Genomic DNA, 13536 nt, shown 5'->3' with positions numbered 1-13536 from the left:
AAAGGGAGATGCTCATTACACAGTGTCAGTCCTGTGTTTTTCAGGGAAGTGTTTTTCCGAAAAGTATGACCCACACGAGTTGTGTAAATCCAAAAATAAACTGGTTGAGGGTGGGGTCCTGGTTACTGAATGATGAAATCTCATAATACATTTATTTCACATACGGATTGCTTGTGTCAGCGCTGCACGAGCTCGCATGTGAGCCAGGGATGCCAATAAAAGGCGATGGTGTTACTCTGTGTTACCCGGTAACTCCAGAATTTTGACAATACCTGGTTAGCGTGATCATGAAATCACAACGGTTGTGTAATAACCACGATCAGATGATTAATAATCAATAATTGTGAGTTACGAGGTTGTTAATCGAAAGCATCTGCTTCTTTTGAAGCTGTCAGCCCGCATTATTTCAACTTACAGTGAGGAAAATAAGTATTTGAACACCCTGCTATTTTGCAAGTTCTCCCACTTAGAAATCATGGAGGGGTCTGAAATTGTCATCGTAGGTGCATGTCCACTGTGAGAGACATAATCTAAAAACAAAAATCCAGAAATCACAATGTATGATTTTTTAACTGTTTATTTGTATGATACAGCTGCAAATAAGTATTTGAACACCTGAGAAAATCAATGTTAATATTTGGTACAGTAGCCTTTGTTTGCAATTACAGAGGTCAAACGTTTCCTGTAGTTTTTCACCAGGTTTGCACACACTGCAGGAGGGATTCTGGCCCACTCCTCCACACAGATCTTCTCTAGATCAGTCAGGTTTCTGGGCTGTCGCTGAGAAACACAGAGTTTGAGCTCCCTCCAAAGATTCTCTATTGGGTTTAGGTCTGGAGACTGGCTAGGCCACGCCAGAACCTTGATATGCTTCTTACAGAGCCACTCATTGGTTATCCTGGCTGTGTGCTTCGGGTCATTGTCATGTTGGAAGACCCAGCCTCGACCCATCTTCAATGCTCTAACTGAGGGAAGGAGGTTGTTCCCCAAAATCTCGCAATACATGGCCCCGGCAGGGCTCCAGACTGCGACCAAATGGTCGCATTTTGCGACCAAAATTTGAGAGTGTGCGACAGAATTTTACACCCAGTCGCACATGTGCGACCAGTAATTTATTTTTTAATTTTTTCACGTTAAACGTGGAAGGGGCGCGAATGTGTGGCAGGCCAATGAGTGTGAGAAGAAAAGGGAATGGCCACTGTAACTGGCTAATGTGTGGAGGGGGAGGGTCCTAGAGATAATCGAGCGCGCGTAAACGTCAGTGGGAAGGAGACGGAGACAAATATCAATGTCACGGACAGACACAGTCGGATGATGATGATTCAGAGTCAGAGGTTTGTAAGGTGATAAAGGCCTGAACCCACTATTTTCGGGAAGACTGGCTACGAGAATTCAGCTGGTTGAGAGGTAGCCTACTGTAAGGAGACGAACTCCATGAGCTACGAATGTTGCAGTCGCTACCCCAGAACTGCGGGGAAAACGAAGTTTGCAGACAGTGCAGGCACTTCGCAGTTTAAACACTCAATCTCAGCCTCAAGCATAGAGTGTGCCGTGACATGTTAATAAATAAAAACAAAATGAAAGTGGAAAAAAAACTGCGCTACTCAGCACTCATTCTGCTTCACAGACCGTTTAATAGTTCGAACCAATAATAGACAGCGCAGAGCTCCTCTCGCCAGTCGCGGGCCGATCGCGATCACGCGAAACAGTTACATCGTGGAGATCCAGTGAAGAAATCCATTGAGTTCGCAACAGAATTAATAACATTGCTGCGAGATCAAGTGAGAAACATTCAGATTTGACGCAGAATTCTCTGTTATAAACCATATAAGATCAAACAGCGCTGACGTGGAAACCAGGAGAAACATGTGCAATGAGCGAACAAGTTATAGAAGGCTTTAGGTCCACAGATCAGCAACATTCACCTTGGATTTAATGTAGTAACAACTGTAACTATGGTATACTGTGGTTATAACAGTAGCCTACACATATTTTTCCAGCACTTAAAGGTCCCATGACATGAAATTTTCACTTTCTGAGGTTTTTTAACATTAATATGAGTTCCCCTAGCCTGTATATGGTCCCCAAGTTTCTAGAAATTTCAATCGGTGTAAATCGAGCTTTTGCTGTCTTTCTCTGCCTTTGAGAAAATGGACGCTCAATCGCGCTGATCTTGAATCTCCTCCTTGTGACGTTATAAGGAGGAATGTTACCTCCCCTGTCTCTGCTTTGCCCGCCCAGAGAATATTTTCCGCCCATGAGAAAATGAGCTAGGAAGGAAGTAGGAACGCGTGCGCGCGATTTTAGTTTGTCCACGAGAGATATCATGGCTTTTGAGCGAGCGAAGCATAACAATTGCTCAATAATTGGATGTAACGTTACAAATGAACACCGAAGGGTTAATACAGAGCTGGGCTTGCTGAACGTCTGAAACTAAAGTCTGGATCACTCTCTTTGGCTCAGCTACACACCTCGGACAAGTAAGTCAACTAATGATATATAAGTGTGTTGCTTTACTGTTTATGGTTGCCTAGACTGTTACACGTAGAATGTGGCTGTCACATTAGCTATGCAGCTATGCAGTTTATGTGTGTGAATACACACACTGAAACGCGAGTGTTGTACACTTCTTATTTGGATAACCGTTTTCCTGTTGGTTATACGGCGCGCGCGATATCCGCATTTCAAGATTGCAGAGCTTGATGATGTAATTGTAATAAGATAAATTACAGATGTTACAGATCTCTCATGAAAAGGCAACAGTAGGTTAGCGTTAGCTACATGATAATAACTGTAAACCATCCGAATAAAGTACCGTATCCAGACATATTTTAAACTAACCATTCGGAAACGTCCTGCTGGAACCGCTGAGTTGTTGCTTCTCCATCCGGATCAGATTCTGGGTCAAACTGAAATGCTTGAACGACTGCGTGTCCTCATGCCATTGCTATATCCAACGTAAACATGCACGCCTCGGTACCGTTGCGCAAGATGGTCAAGGCCACACCCACCCTCCACCTTGCGATGCCTTTCTCCTCCTCATTAGTATTTAAAGCTACAGACACCGAAACGGCCTGTTGGAAGGAAGCTCATTCTGGGACTGGCTTATAGTGGCTATAATTCTGCACCGAGGCTGAATTTTTGAAAAGAGATTTCAGATACAGTACTAGGGACCACTAAGGCTTATATTAAAGCCTACAAAAAGTAGCATGTCATGGGACCTTTAAAAACTATATTATCATATTTAAATGTTATTTTTTAATGTGTTGACCAAAACATTTTGTTCTTCCTTTAAAGATTGTACCTATTTATAAAACTAAAAGTTTCAAGTAGGAAAACTCACACTTATTTAAAAAAAAAAGATAAAGATTAAATTACTATTGTAAACATAGCTGCAGAGGACGCTTACTGGCTATTTTCACTCCCTAATATCTATTTTGTCACTCATTTTGCTTTTGAATTAATATTAAGACATTATGAATGATAATAATTAAAGTTAACTTTATCTATACACCTCAAATTAAGCTCAGTGCTTTGTCATCCCACAGTGCTACCAAATACGTTCTGTAGAACTTAGTGCCGCTGCCCTCAAATGTTAGTCTGGAGCCCTGTGAACTTAAAATAAAACTGCACATTGTAATTTCTGTACGTCAAGGCTATTTATTATCAAAGCATTTGTCAGTAATAGTTATTTTGGGGGAAAATGTGAATAATTGCATTGCAAGGTGATTTAAGGTGTGCCCCTAAATTTTCTGCTTGCGCTCCTAAAATTTTAAGTCAGGGGCTACAGCGCTCCTAATAAAAAAAGTTAGTCTGGAGCCCTGCCCGGTCATCCTCTCCTTAATACAGTGCAGTCGCCCTGTCCCATGTGCAGAAAAACACCCCCAAAGCATGATGCTACCACCCCCATGCTTCACAGTAGGGATGGTGTTCTTGGGATGGTACTCATCATTCTTCTTCCTCCAAACACGTTTAGTGGAATTATGACCAAAAAGTTCTATTTCTCTGGTCATGACTTTCTCCCATGACTCCTCTGGATCATCCAAATGGTCATTGGCAAACTTAAGACGGGCCTTGACATGTGCTGGTTTAAGCAGGGGAACCTTCTGTGCCATGCATGATTTCAAACCATGACGTCTTAGTGTATTACCAACAGTAACCCTGGAAACGGTGGTACCAGCTCTTTTCAGGTCATTGACCAGCTCCTCCCGTGTAGTTCTGGGCTGATTTCTCACCTTTCTTAGGATCATTGAGACCCCACGAGGTGAGATCTTGCATGGAGCCCCAGTCCGAGGGAGATTGACAGTCATGTTTAGCTACTTCCATTTTCTAATGATTGCTCCAACAGTGGACCTTTTTTCACCAAGCTGCTTGGCAATTTCCCCGTAGCCCTTTCCAGCCTTGTGGAGGTGTACAATTTTGTCTCTAGTATCTTTGGACAGCTCTTTGGTCTTGGCCATGTTAGTAGTTGGATTCTTACTGATTGTATGGGGTGGACAGGTGTCTTTATGCAGCTAATGGCCTCAAACAGGTGCATCTAATTTAGGATAATAAATGGAGTGGAGGTGGACATTTTAAAGGCAGACTAACAGGTCTTTGAGGGTCAGAATTCTAGCTGATAGACAGGTGTTCAAATACTTATTTGCAGCTGTATCATACAAATAAATAGTTAAAAAATCATATATTGTGATTTCTGGATTTTTTTTTTAGATTATGTCTCACAGTGGACATGCACCTACGATGACAATTTCAGACCCCTCCATGATTTCCAAATGGGAGAACTTGCAAAATAGCAGGGTGTTCAAATACTTATTTTCCTCAATGTAGTTTAAAATAATTGTTTAACAGAGGAATTCCTGGTGAAAAACTACATTACCCATGATGCTATACAGAAAATTCCACCAATCAGAGTCGAAACCAGCAAAACATTTTTAGCTCCGCCCACTGCCATGAATCTCCGCGAATTGCGTAATTGATGTCAATCTCTCTACACACTCGAAATATTTGAATATATATGCATTTTGTGCAATAAGCCTAAAATATATATATATATAAATATATTAGCGTGTTCAAATTGTCCCTTTTTGAGGCTGAGCAAAAACGTGTCATTTTGTGTATCCCTTTAAATGCAAATGAGCTGCTGCTCCCGGCCCAGTGGGCGGAGCTTCAAGAGCTTGTGTGTGTGTGTGTGTGTGTTAGCAGCTCCGATTACCTCTTCTCAACATGGACTCAACCCCTTTGTTGCGTGTTCCCGGGGGCGGGGTTTATGTAAATCTTAGGGTTAGTGATGTCACTAACCTGGGAGGAGGCTCATTGTAGTCCCTGTCAGTCGTTTGATGTAGTCCTAAAAAAATCTTCCTTTGCTTTAAACTTTGAGCGTTGTGTATTTGCAGATGTTGTTTATGCTCAAACAGCAACATTACACACTAACTAAAGTTAGAAAAGTCAAATCATAATCAACCACCCCTTTGAAATGACTTGGTTCTCAAAATATTCAGCTCTATTTTTGTATGTGAGCGTCTGTCGTCTGATTGGCTGACGGTTTGGTCTCTGGTTTTCCTCCTTTAGTTCCGTTGCATCTTCAGCACAGCTGCCGGAGTCGCAGCCACCGCTGGCTTTACAGAAATCTGTCTCCAATCTTCAGAAGCCCACGCCAATCACCAGCCAGGAGGTACAGACCCCTCAGCTTCTCTTCACTGGCCGCGGTTACATGCACATCCTTTGTTTCAACCCGACGGAATTCATTCCGATTGATGAATCTGAACGCAGTGTTTACATGAACGCTGAACATGTGATCGGGTTGATGTGTGCGTTTATATGTCACAAGATTCAAATCTACGTCATTACGTTATTTCTACATTACGCTATTTCTACGTCACGTCATTACGCTATTTCTACGTCACGTCATTACGCTATTTCTACGTCATTACGCTATTTCTACATTACGCTATTTCTACATTACGCTATTTCTACGTTATCATGCTACTTCTACATCATTTTTGTTTCTGTTTTCAAAGTGTTATCAAGTGTTTACATGTTCTCTCGACCGGATTAAAAAAGGAATAAACCCCCCCTTTCAATTCGATCGAAATTTCAGATCGATTAAGGCGTCTACACTCACACACACACAAACACTATCACACACTCTCACTCACACACACCGATTAAGGCGTTTACATGAAGGCTTTTCAGTCCGATTGAGCCGTGAAATTGATTACTAACACATTATTTGGTTGCATGTAAACGTAGCCATTGAGAGATTCGAGTTTCCCTCATGATGTGTTGATGTGATTTGTTCCTCTAGAGCACAAGTACAGGTGGACCAAAGCAATGGGCACAGGTCAATGGAAAGGCAGTAGATCAAGATGGTAAAAATCTGTTTATTCCCATCTCAAATTATACTTTTTTTGAGTGAACCGATGTGGTTTGTTGCGATGTATCACATTCGTCTGTGTGGTGTTCAGGTTTAAAGGTCTCAAGCCGACTGCAGCCCTTCTCTCACGAGGAATTTCCGACGCTGAAAGCAGCAGGAGAACAGGACAAGGTTGGCAAGGAAAGAAGCGTCTTCGATCCGTCGTATGGGCCCGGACCAAGCCTCCGCCCACAGAGTGAGTCCCCTCTACGTTTACATCATTACATGTTCACTAGAACATGAAGGAATAGCCAATCACAGACACATCCGATGAGTGCGTGAACACAGCGGCCAATCAGAGGCGTTTATGATGCCGCTCAACAGCGCTCAAAGCCTCACATTTTACAATTTCAGTATCGACTTGGTACCGAAGTCAATACTTTTGATAACACTAGTGCCAGTGCATCACTAGTCAATCTCTGTGTTGCTATGGGGTTGTTTTTTTTGTTTTGTTTGTTTTTTTCTTTATACACTCAATCGTGTGATAATGCCTGTCTAACGTGCTGGTGTTTTGTGTGTTTGTCAGACGTGTCGAGCTGGAGGGAGGGTGGTGGGAGGAACCTTCAGCCTCCAGCCCTGTGTTCTGCTTCTCCTGCCGACCCGGACACCAGGAGCATCGGCTCAGCTGAGGCCATCACTCCTCTTCCTCCTCCTGCTCTTCCTCCATCATCTTCTTCATCACCCTCCTCCTCCTCCACTACTGCTGCTGCTGCCCCGTCTCCTGATGTGAAGGAGCCGTCGCTGAGACCCGTTCAGACCCGCAGACCCGCCCCGTCAGCCCTCCAGTACCAGCACCACACCACCACCACATACCACGACATGCTGCCTGCCTTCGTGAGTCTACACCTCATCATGATAGAGCCATTCAAACGCTTTAAAGGTGCAGTGTGTGATGTTTAGCGCATCTAGTGGTGAGGTTGTGAACTGCACCCAACAGAAGTTACGGTGGCCAACAGGAAGTGATGTCGTCGTCTGAGACAGCAGAGAGTAGCAGTTAAACAACGAGGTTTCTTTACAAAGATAAATTAAGAAATTATGTTTACTTAATTATTCAGTAAAACGATGTTATTGTGAATATTATTGTGACTTGTTCATCATTGTGTCAGTGTTTTATTCGCTGGCTTTAGCTGAAGCTTCTTTACACGAAGAACAACAGTGACGAAATGTGTTTGTCCGTTCAAGGGCCACCGTAGAAACATGTCGATGTAAGCGGACCCGTGCTGTGTGTAGAGAGAGATGCCTCATTCTAAGCTAATAAAAACCTAATGATTCATTATGTAAGGTCTTTATACACCACTGAAAACACAGTTATGTTTATGATATTGCATTTCTGTCAACAGATCCTCCTAAATATTACACACTGCACCTTTAATTTCAGCTGATGTTATTTGAGCAGGTCCTTAAAAGCCTATGTAATATATTTTAGTTCGATAATGTTTTTTTAAATTCAATATTTTGTATTTTTAGGGGATTTTTATGGTACTAATTTATATTTATGCTGTATTTATAATCCATTTCTTCACTTTTTGAGCATAGACCTGAATTTTTTTTTTCCAACTTTAACTGTGGGTAAATCTAGAATGCTTTAGAGCGACAGACTGAAGTTTGATCTCTTTTCAAAGATGACACTTTCACTTGTGAAAGTGAAAAAAAGTTTAAAAAAGTGAAAGTTTCATGAAAAACGTGCAAAAATGTTTTATATGAAATATATATTTTCAAAAACATGTTTTACTCTAAAGCTGTGAGAAAATCAAAGCCATAAATCTAAAAAAGTTATTAAAACACTATACAAGTGTTAAAAAAGAGCTTTCAGTCAGATTCTGTTCGGCCGCAGTATCTCTAGTATTAAGGACACTGATATGTATTTGGCCAGCGTATCCGTTATCGACCGTAATGCAAAAATAATTTCCGACTATATTCTGGATGTGTGTGTTTTGGTTTCTTTGTGTCATGTTTGCTGTTTGTTCATCAGATGTGCCCTAAAGAGACCCGTGATGCCCCGGGCTCCTCGGATCACGGCCCGACCGCAGTGGTGGCTCCCGTGCGCTTTGATTCCCGGTTGATCTTCAGACCAGCGCCAGAACCGGTCAAGTAAGCCTTGAGCTAATCAATAATCCTGTACAGTTGAGGAAAGCTGGCTGAATATCAGGCTTGCTACGATAGTCGGTGTTGACTGTTACCAGTGTTCAGAACCGCGGAACCACCGATTAAACCGTTTTTTGGTAATAAAATAATTTAGTTCAGTTAGAGAACAGACACTACAATTAAAAACTGAACGTGTCTGCTCAATAAACCGTGATTTGCACAGATCAGCAGCAGGAGACAGATTTCATTAATCATGAGAGTGAGGAACTGGCTGACGAGATGAGGAATATTTGGTGTCAAAGCGAGTGTAAAAGTGCCTATTTAAGCACGTTTGTAATTGTACTGTTTTGTTGTTGTGTCTTTCATTAAGAATAATAGTAATGAACTCCCCATTCAAGCAGTCCACCCCCAAGTTGGCACTAATTTGATGATAAATAGATTTTTGACAGTTGTGAATCTATTCATCTAAGGATTGTTTTTTTGCGGATGCGTGCATTTTAGTTTCACTTTCAAATTAGTGATTTAAAAGCCCGCGCCGGTGATATCGGTATTACCGGTGTTCTCACGCTTCGATTAACTGGTGGGAAAATATCCTCATCGTCACATCCCTACTGTATAAATTCCTGTTTTTTTTTCCCGCAGTGGTGATTTAAGGAGAGAAACCCGATTCCCACGAAACCCCCCGCGCCCTTCGACTCGCCCGATCCGACGCCCGGGAGACCGAGCGCCCCGTCCTGCCATCATCAACCCTGATGACCTGAAGGACCTCGATGAACTGGACAACGACTGTGAAGACGGCTGGGCGGGTGAGCGACCGCTAGCTCTCTTTAGCTGAAGCAGAAGATGTGTGTTTCCACCAATGGGCTCATGGTTAGGGCTGGGTGTCGAGTTCGGTGTTGATTCACAAGCTTTGATTAAGCGTGCTGCATGTATGATCATGTGTCTGCACCATTCAGAGACACGCAGAACATGCAGGATTCATATTTAATGCCAAAAAATTAAAGGGCTTGTTTAATTTTCATTTGAATAAAAGATAAATTAATGTTTTATCCCTTCATTTGATTACCAGAACAATTAAAATACACAACACAGAATAAAAAGAAAACAATCATAGGGCCTATTATTGAATACAAATTAATAAAGTTATTTACAAATTAATATATTAAGTTGTTTTTATGAGTTCAATTATATGTTTTTGATTAAACCATTAGAATGGAAATAGACTAAATAAAACGTAAAGCACAGACCTGGGTAAAAGTAAAAAAACACATTAAGAATGTAATTTTTGTTAATCTGTTGTTAAATTGCTGTTAAATTGAATGTTTAATGTTTCAATTAATTACACTTGCTGTTTGATTAATAATATTTGATTTAACCATCCAGAAAAAAAAAGGAAAAGGAAATCTAAGAAAAGGCATCTTGTAAAGTGTGCTAATCCTTAAATTTGTCTACAGTTTAGCTTTCTTGTTTTGTTTTTCTTATCAGCCTCTGCTATAACATTATATGTTCATAAAATTGGTATCGAGAAAAGTATCGTTTAGGAACCGGTGTGGAAGTCACGGTATCCGTGTCGCGAGCTTTTGTCGGATTCGCAGCCCTACTCACTGTGACTGGTGTTTGTCCTTCAGGCCTCCATGAAGAAGTGGATTATAGCGAGAAGCTCAAATTCAGTGATGATGAGGAAGACCGCTCCCCATGTGTGAAGAACAAGATCTGGTGAGTTCTCATTTGTTTTAATTAGTGATGCACCAAAAATATATATATAAAAAAAAAAGCAGATTAGAAAAGAAATAAACAGCCCTTTCAATCCGATCGAAATGTCATTCGGATCGAGCTCAATCGGATCGATTAAGGCGTTGAAGGCTTTTCAGTCCGATTGAGCCGTCAGTCCCATTACTAACGGATTATTGCATGTAGCCAGTGTTATGCCGAGTTCAGACTACTTGATTAATTTAGCTCCGATTTTGGCTCGCCGACAGGTTTTGAGAAATCGCCGACAAATGCCCGAAATCACAGGCAAATCGGTGCTCGTTCACGCGAGTGACAATCACGCAGTGTGAATGAGCAAAGACGCGATCTGAGGGAATCACAGACGAGTCACCGACGCCCGTGAGATATTTGGCATGCTAAATATCTGGACCTGTCGGCGATTCAAAATCCTGCTGTGTGAAAGTGTTCTGACTGAAAACTACATCGGCGATGACCGACAGCCAATGAGAGAGCAATATACAGAGCAGCGGGGAGTTCGGGGAGGAGTTATAGACCACAATATTAGTATTTTAATATATATATTTACAATTATATCAAACAGAAACAAAGCACAAACATTTGCTTGACCAGCAGCAACAGCAGCACATTGCAACATTATTTATTTACCCCCAACTCTCTTTGCAGAACACACAGTCCTTGCTGCCCTTGTCTTCCCAGCCATTTCCTCACGCATAATGTTTTTCTTTTTCTCCTTTTCGCTGCAAATCAGTGCACAGACAATTTGGATCGCAAGCTTCTTGCAGGCTATTATTTTTAATAACAATTTCAAACTCGCGCGAGAACTGCGGTCTTACGCACGCGGATTTTGCGTTATTTCCTTATCACTTCTCGCGTGTGTTTGGTTGCGAAACGTAGTTTGCGGGCCAGACAGGAGTTGTCGGCGATTCTTCCTCCTGAAAGTCATGCAGTGTGAAACCTCCTGTCGCCGATGCATCGTGCAGTGTGAACACACCAGCAACTGAATGTGTCATGCATTACCCTGGATAGTCATGCAGTGTGAAAAGAACAGTGACCCGACTACTTTGAAAATCGTGCAGTCTGAACTCGGCATTAGTGGACCAGCGGCTGTAGTTGTTGGGATTGAAGCCGGTTCTGGCTCCTGTGTGTTGCAGGGATGACTGGGACCACCATCATGATCCTCACTCCTCTCAGAGCTCTGGAGACGTGGCGTTCCCTCACGACACTGAGGAGGATCCGTACTCCCGCCAGCCGGAGACGCTATCCTCCAGAAAGGCCAACGGGAGACTCTCCTCTGCAGAGGCGCAGGTAACACAGGCCTTTCCCCCGAGATCTCTCATGATAATCAAGGGTTCTTCCAACTGTAATTTCGTTTTGATGTTGAACATTTTCTCTCTGTCCTTTAGGGATGAGCACGAATATTCGATCTGTAATTAGTAATCGAAAAATAAAATACTATTCAAATTTTACTCTGTTGCTTTGCTGGCCGTGAACGCAGTGAGTCCATGATAAATCCCAAGCACTAACTCGCAGTTATAGTTAAGTGCACTGGGTGGCGCTGTGGAGCGTGTTTAACAAGTTGATCGTATTTGATCACATAATGTCGTCACGAAGTTTGGAATTACTTGCGTTAGATGAAAATGATATTACAAAATGGAATTACTTTTTATCAAATTAATGAAACTGATTAATTAATATCAGCGCCACAATGAGAAATCACATGAAATCCAAACAGCAGTCGAATGATGAAAGACAGCTGTCAATCACTGCAGAAAGTGAGTGAGCCGAAATTATACCTTGATAGCAAAATGATTTTGATGCATATACTTTAAGTTTCATCGAGCGAGACGGGTTTATGAACCAAAAACCCAAAGTGCTGTTAGAAACTTCGCTTAGCACTCCGTTATCTGTGTCGCGGTTCTATGAATATGCAAATGAGCCCCGCCTCCACTCACTCACTCAGCTCAGAGATCCACTGGTTGACGATCACACGTTGATCTGATTGGTTACAAGGTAGTTTGTGACGTCAGAAACACCAGCGATTTCAAAGCGTGTTTTTGAGACTGTCTTTGGTTCACTGCAGTTTTAAGGAGGAAATACTCAGCAATGCTGTCGACTTATGAATTTACACATGGTTTGTCTTAAAGCACATTAAGAACGGAGTGAACAGCGAGTCCGCGGAGGAGCAGGAGGAACCGCAGAGACCGGCTCCTCCTCGAGGGAAGTTCGTCTCCGCTGATCTCTCTGCCGTGGAGCGAGCTCGCAGACGCCGGGAAGAGGAGGAGAGGAGAGCGCGTGAGGAGAGGCTGGCAGCCTGTGCCGAGAAACTCAAAAAACTGGATGAGAAATTCGGCAAAACTGAGAAACCCTCTCGCCCGGCAGAAACGCTGAGAGAAGCCGACAGCAAGGAGATGCTAACGCAGTCGCCAGGTCGGAGGTCATCCAAACCCCACCAGGAGGGCTGGCAGTACGCCACTAAAGGTACACTAGTTCATTACTGTGTGAGACGATGTGGTGCTAAACCGACAGCCAATCGCGTGCCTCGTATTCACGTGTTTTTGGACACTCGACGCATTCTATATAAACGTCGTTTCGGCGTCTTTAGGGGAAAAGGTCAAATGGTGACATTAAACATGACAACTCATTCTTACCTTTTGGCAGTTTTGTTCTCATCCAATAATATCACTGCAGTCAAATCTATAATATTACTGAATATGAAGTGACTTATAAATGACAACTTTGCAACAGGAACCCATGTTAACTATTTTCACTGTAAAAATGCTTTTCTTACTCAGTATTTTTGTCTTGTTTCCAGTCCATATATCCAAAATTTCTTAAATCAAGATGCATTTATTAAAGTAGTAAAATGCCATATGATATTATGTCTTGTTTTCTGGGGAAATAAATCAAAATTAAGTGAGTTTTTGCTTAAAGAAAATCTAAATGATCAGCTCATGGGGTCAGAAAAATATTCTTAATTCAAACAGAAACAACATTATTTTTCTTACACCATTGGCAGATCATTTTGCTTGTTTTAAGCAAAAACTCACTTCATTTTTGATTTATTTCCCCAGTGTTTCATGCTTTAATCACTTCATCTCATTGAATACAGAAGTGTTGGATACACCAGCCGAGTCCTCCAGTCAGGATTACAAAGATGAAGGTTGTAATTACCACAACGAAGACGATGCTCCTGAGTCCACTTCTCCTCTCCCAGATTACGGCCGGCACCAGAAACCCGTTCCGCCCCGGTTCCAGAAGCAGCACCAGGTGAGCTTTACCCACAATCCTGTGTAGAGTAGGGGTTAAAG

General features: G+C 42.2%; 1 protein-coding gene across 2 annotated transcripts in view; it reads left to right on the top strand.

Moving 5' to 3' along the window:
• Positions 1-13536, top strand: part of prrc2b (proline-rich coiled-coil 2B) — a 48952-nt gene that overhangs the window by 7868 nt on the left and 27548 nt on the right. For both annotated transcript variants that reach the window (XM_081364643.1, XM_081364642.1), the window contains exons 4-13: positions 5569-5671; positions 6305-6368; positions 6465-6608; positions 6939-7246; positions 8385-8503; positions 9140-9303; positions 10126-10213; positions 11380-11533; positions 12373-12706; positions 13338-13495. In XM_081364643.1, the coding sequence (XP_081220769.1) occupies positions 5569-5671; positions 6305-6368; positions 6465-6608; positions 6939-7246; positions 8385-8503; positions 9140-9303; positions 10126-10213; positions 11380-11533; positions 12373-12706; positions 13338-13495 (1636 nt within the window). The remainder of the gene's footprint in view (positions 1-5568; positions 5672-6304; positions 6369-6464; positions 6609-6938; positions 7247-8384; positions 8504-9139; positions 9304-10125; positions 10214-11379; positions 11534-12372; positions 12707-13337; positions 13496-13536) is intronic.

This window comes from Scardinius erythrophthalmus, assembly GCF_964197995.2.
Source record: "Scardinius erythrophthalmus genome assembly, chromosome: 5".
Taxonomy (NCBI): Eukaryota; Metazoa; Chordata; class Actinopteri; order Cypriniformes; family Leuciscidae; genus Scardinius; species Scardinius erythrophthalmus.
The sequence above is the reverse complement of the archived record's forward strand: the minus strand, read 5'-3'. Positions and strand labels throughout refer to the sequence as shown.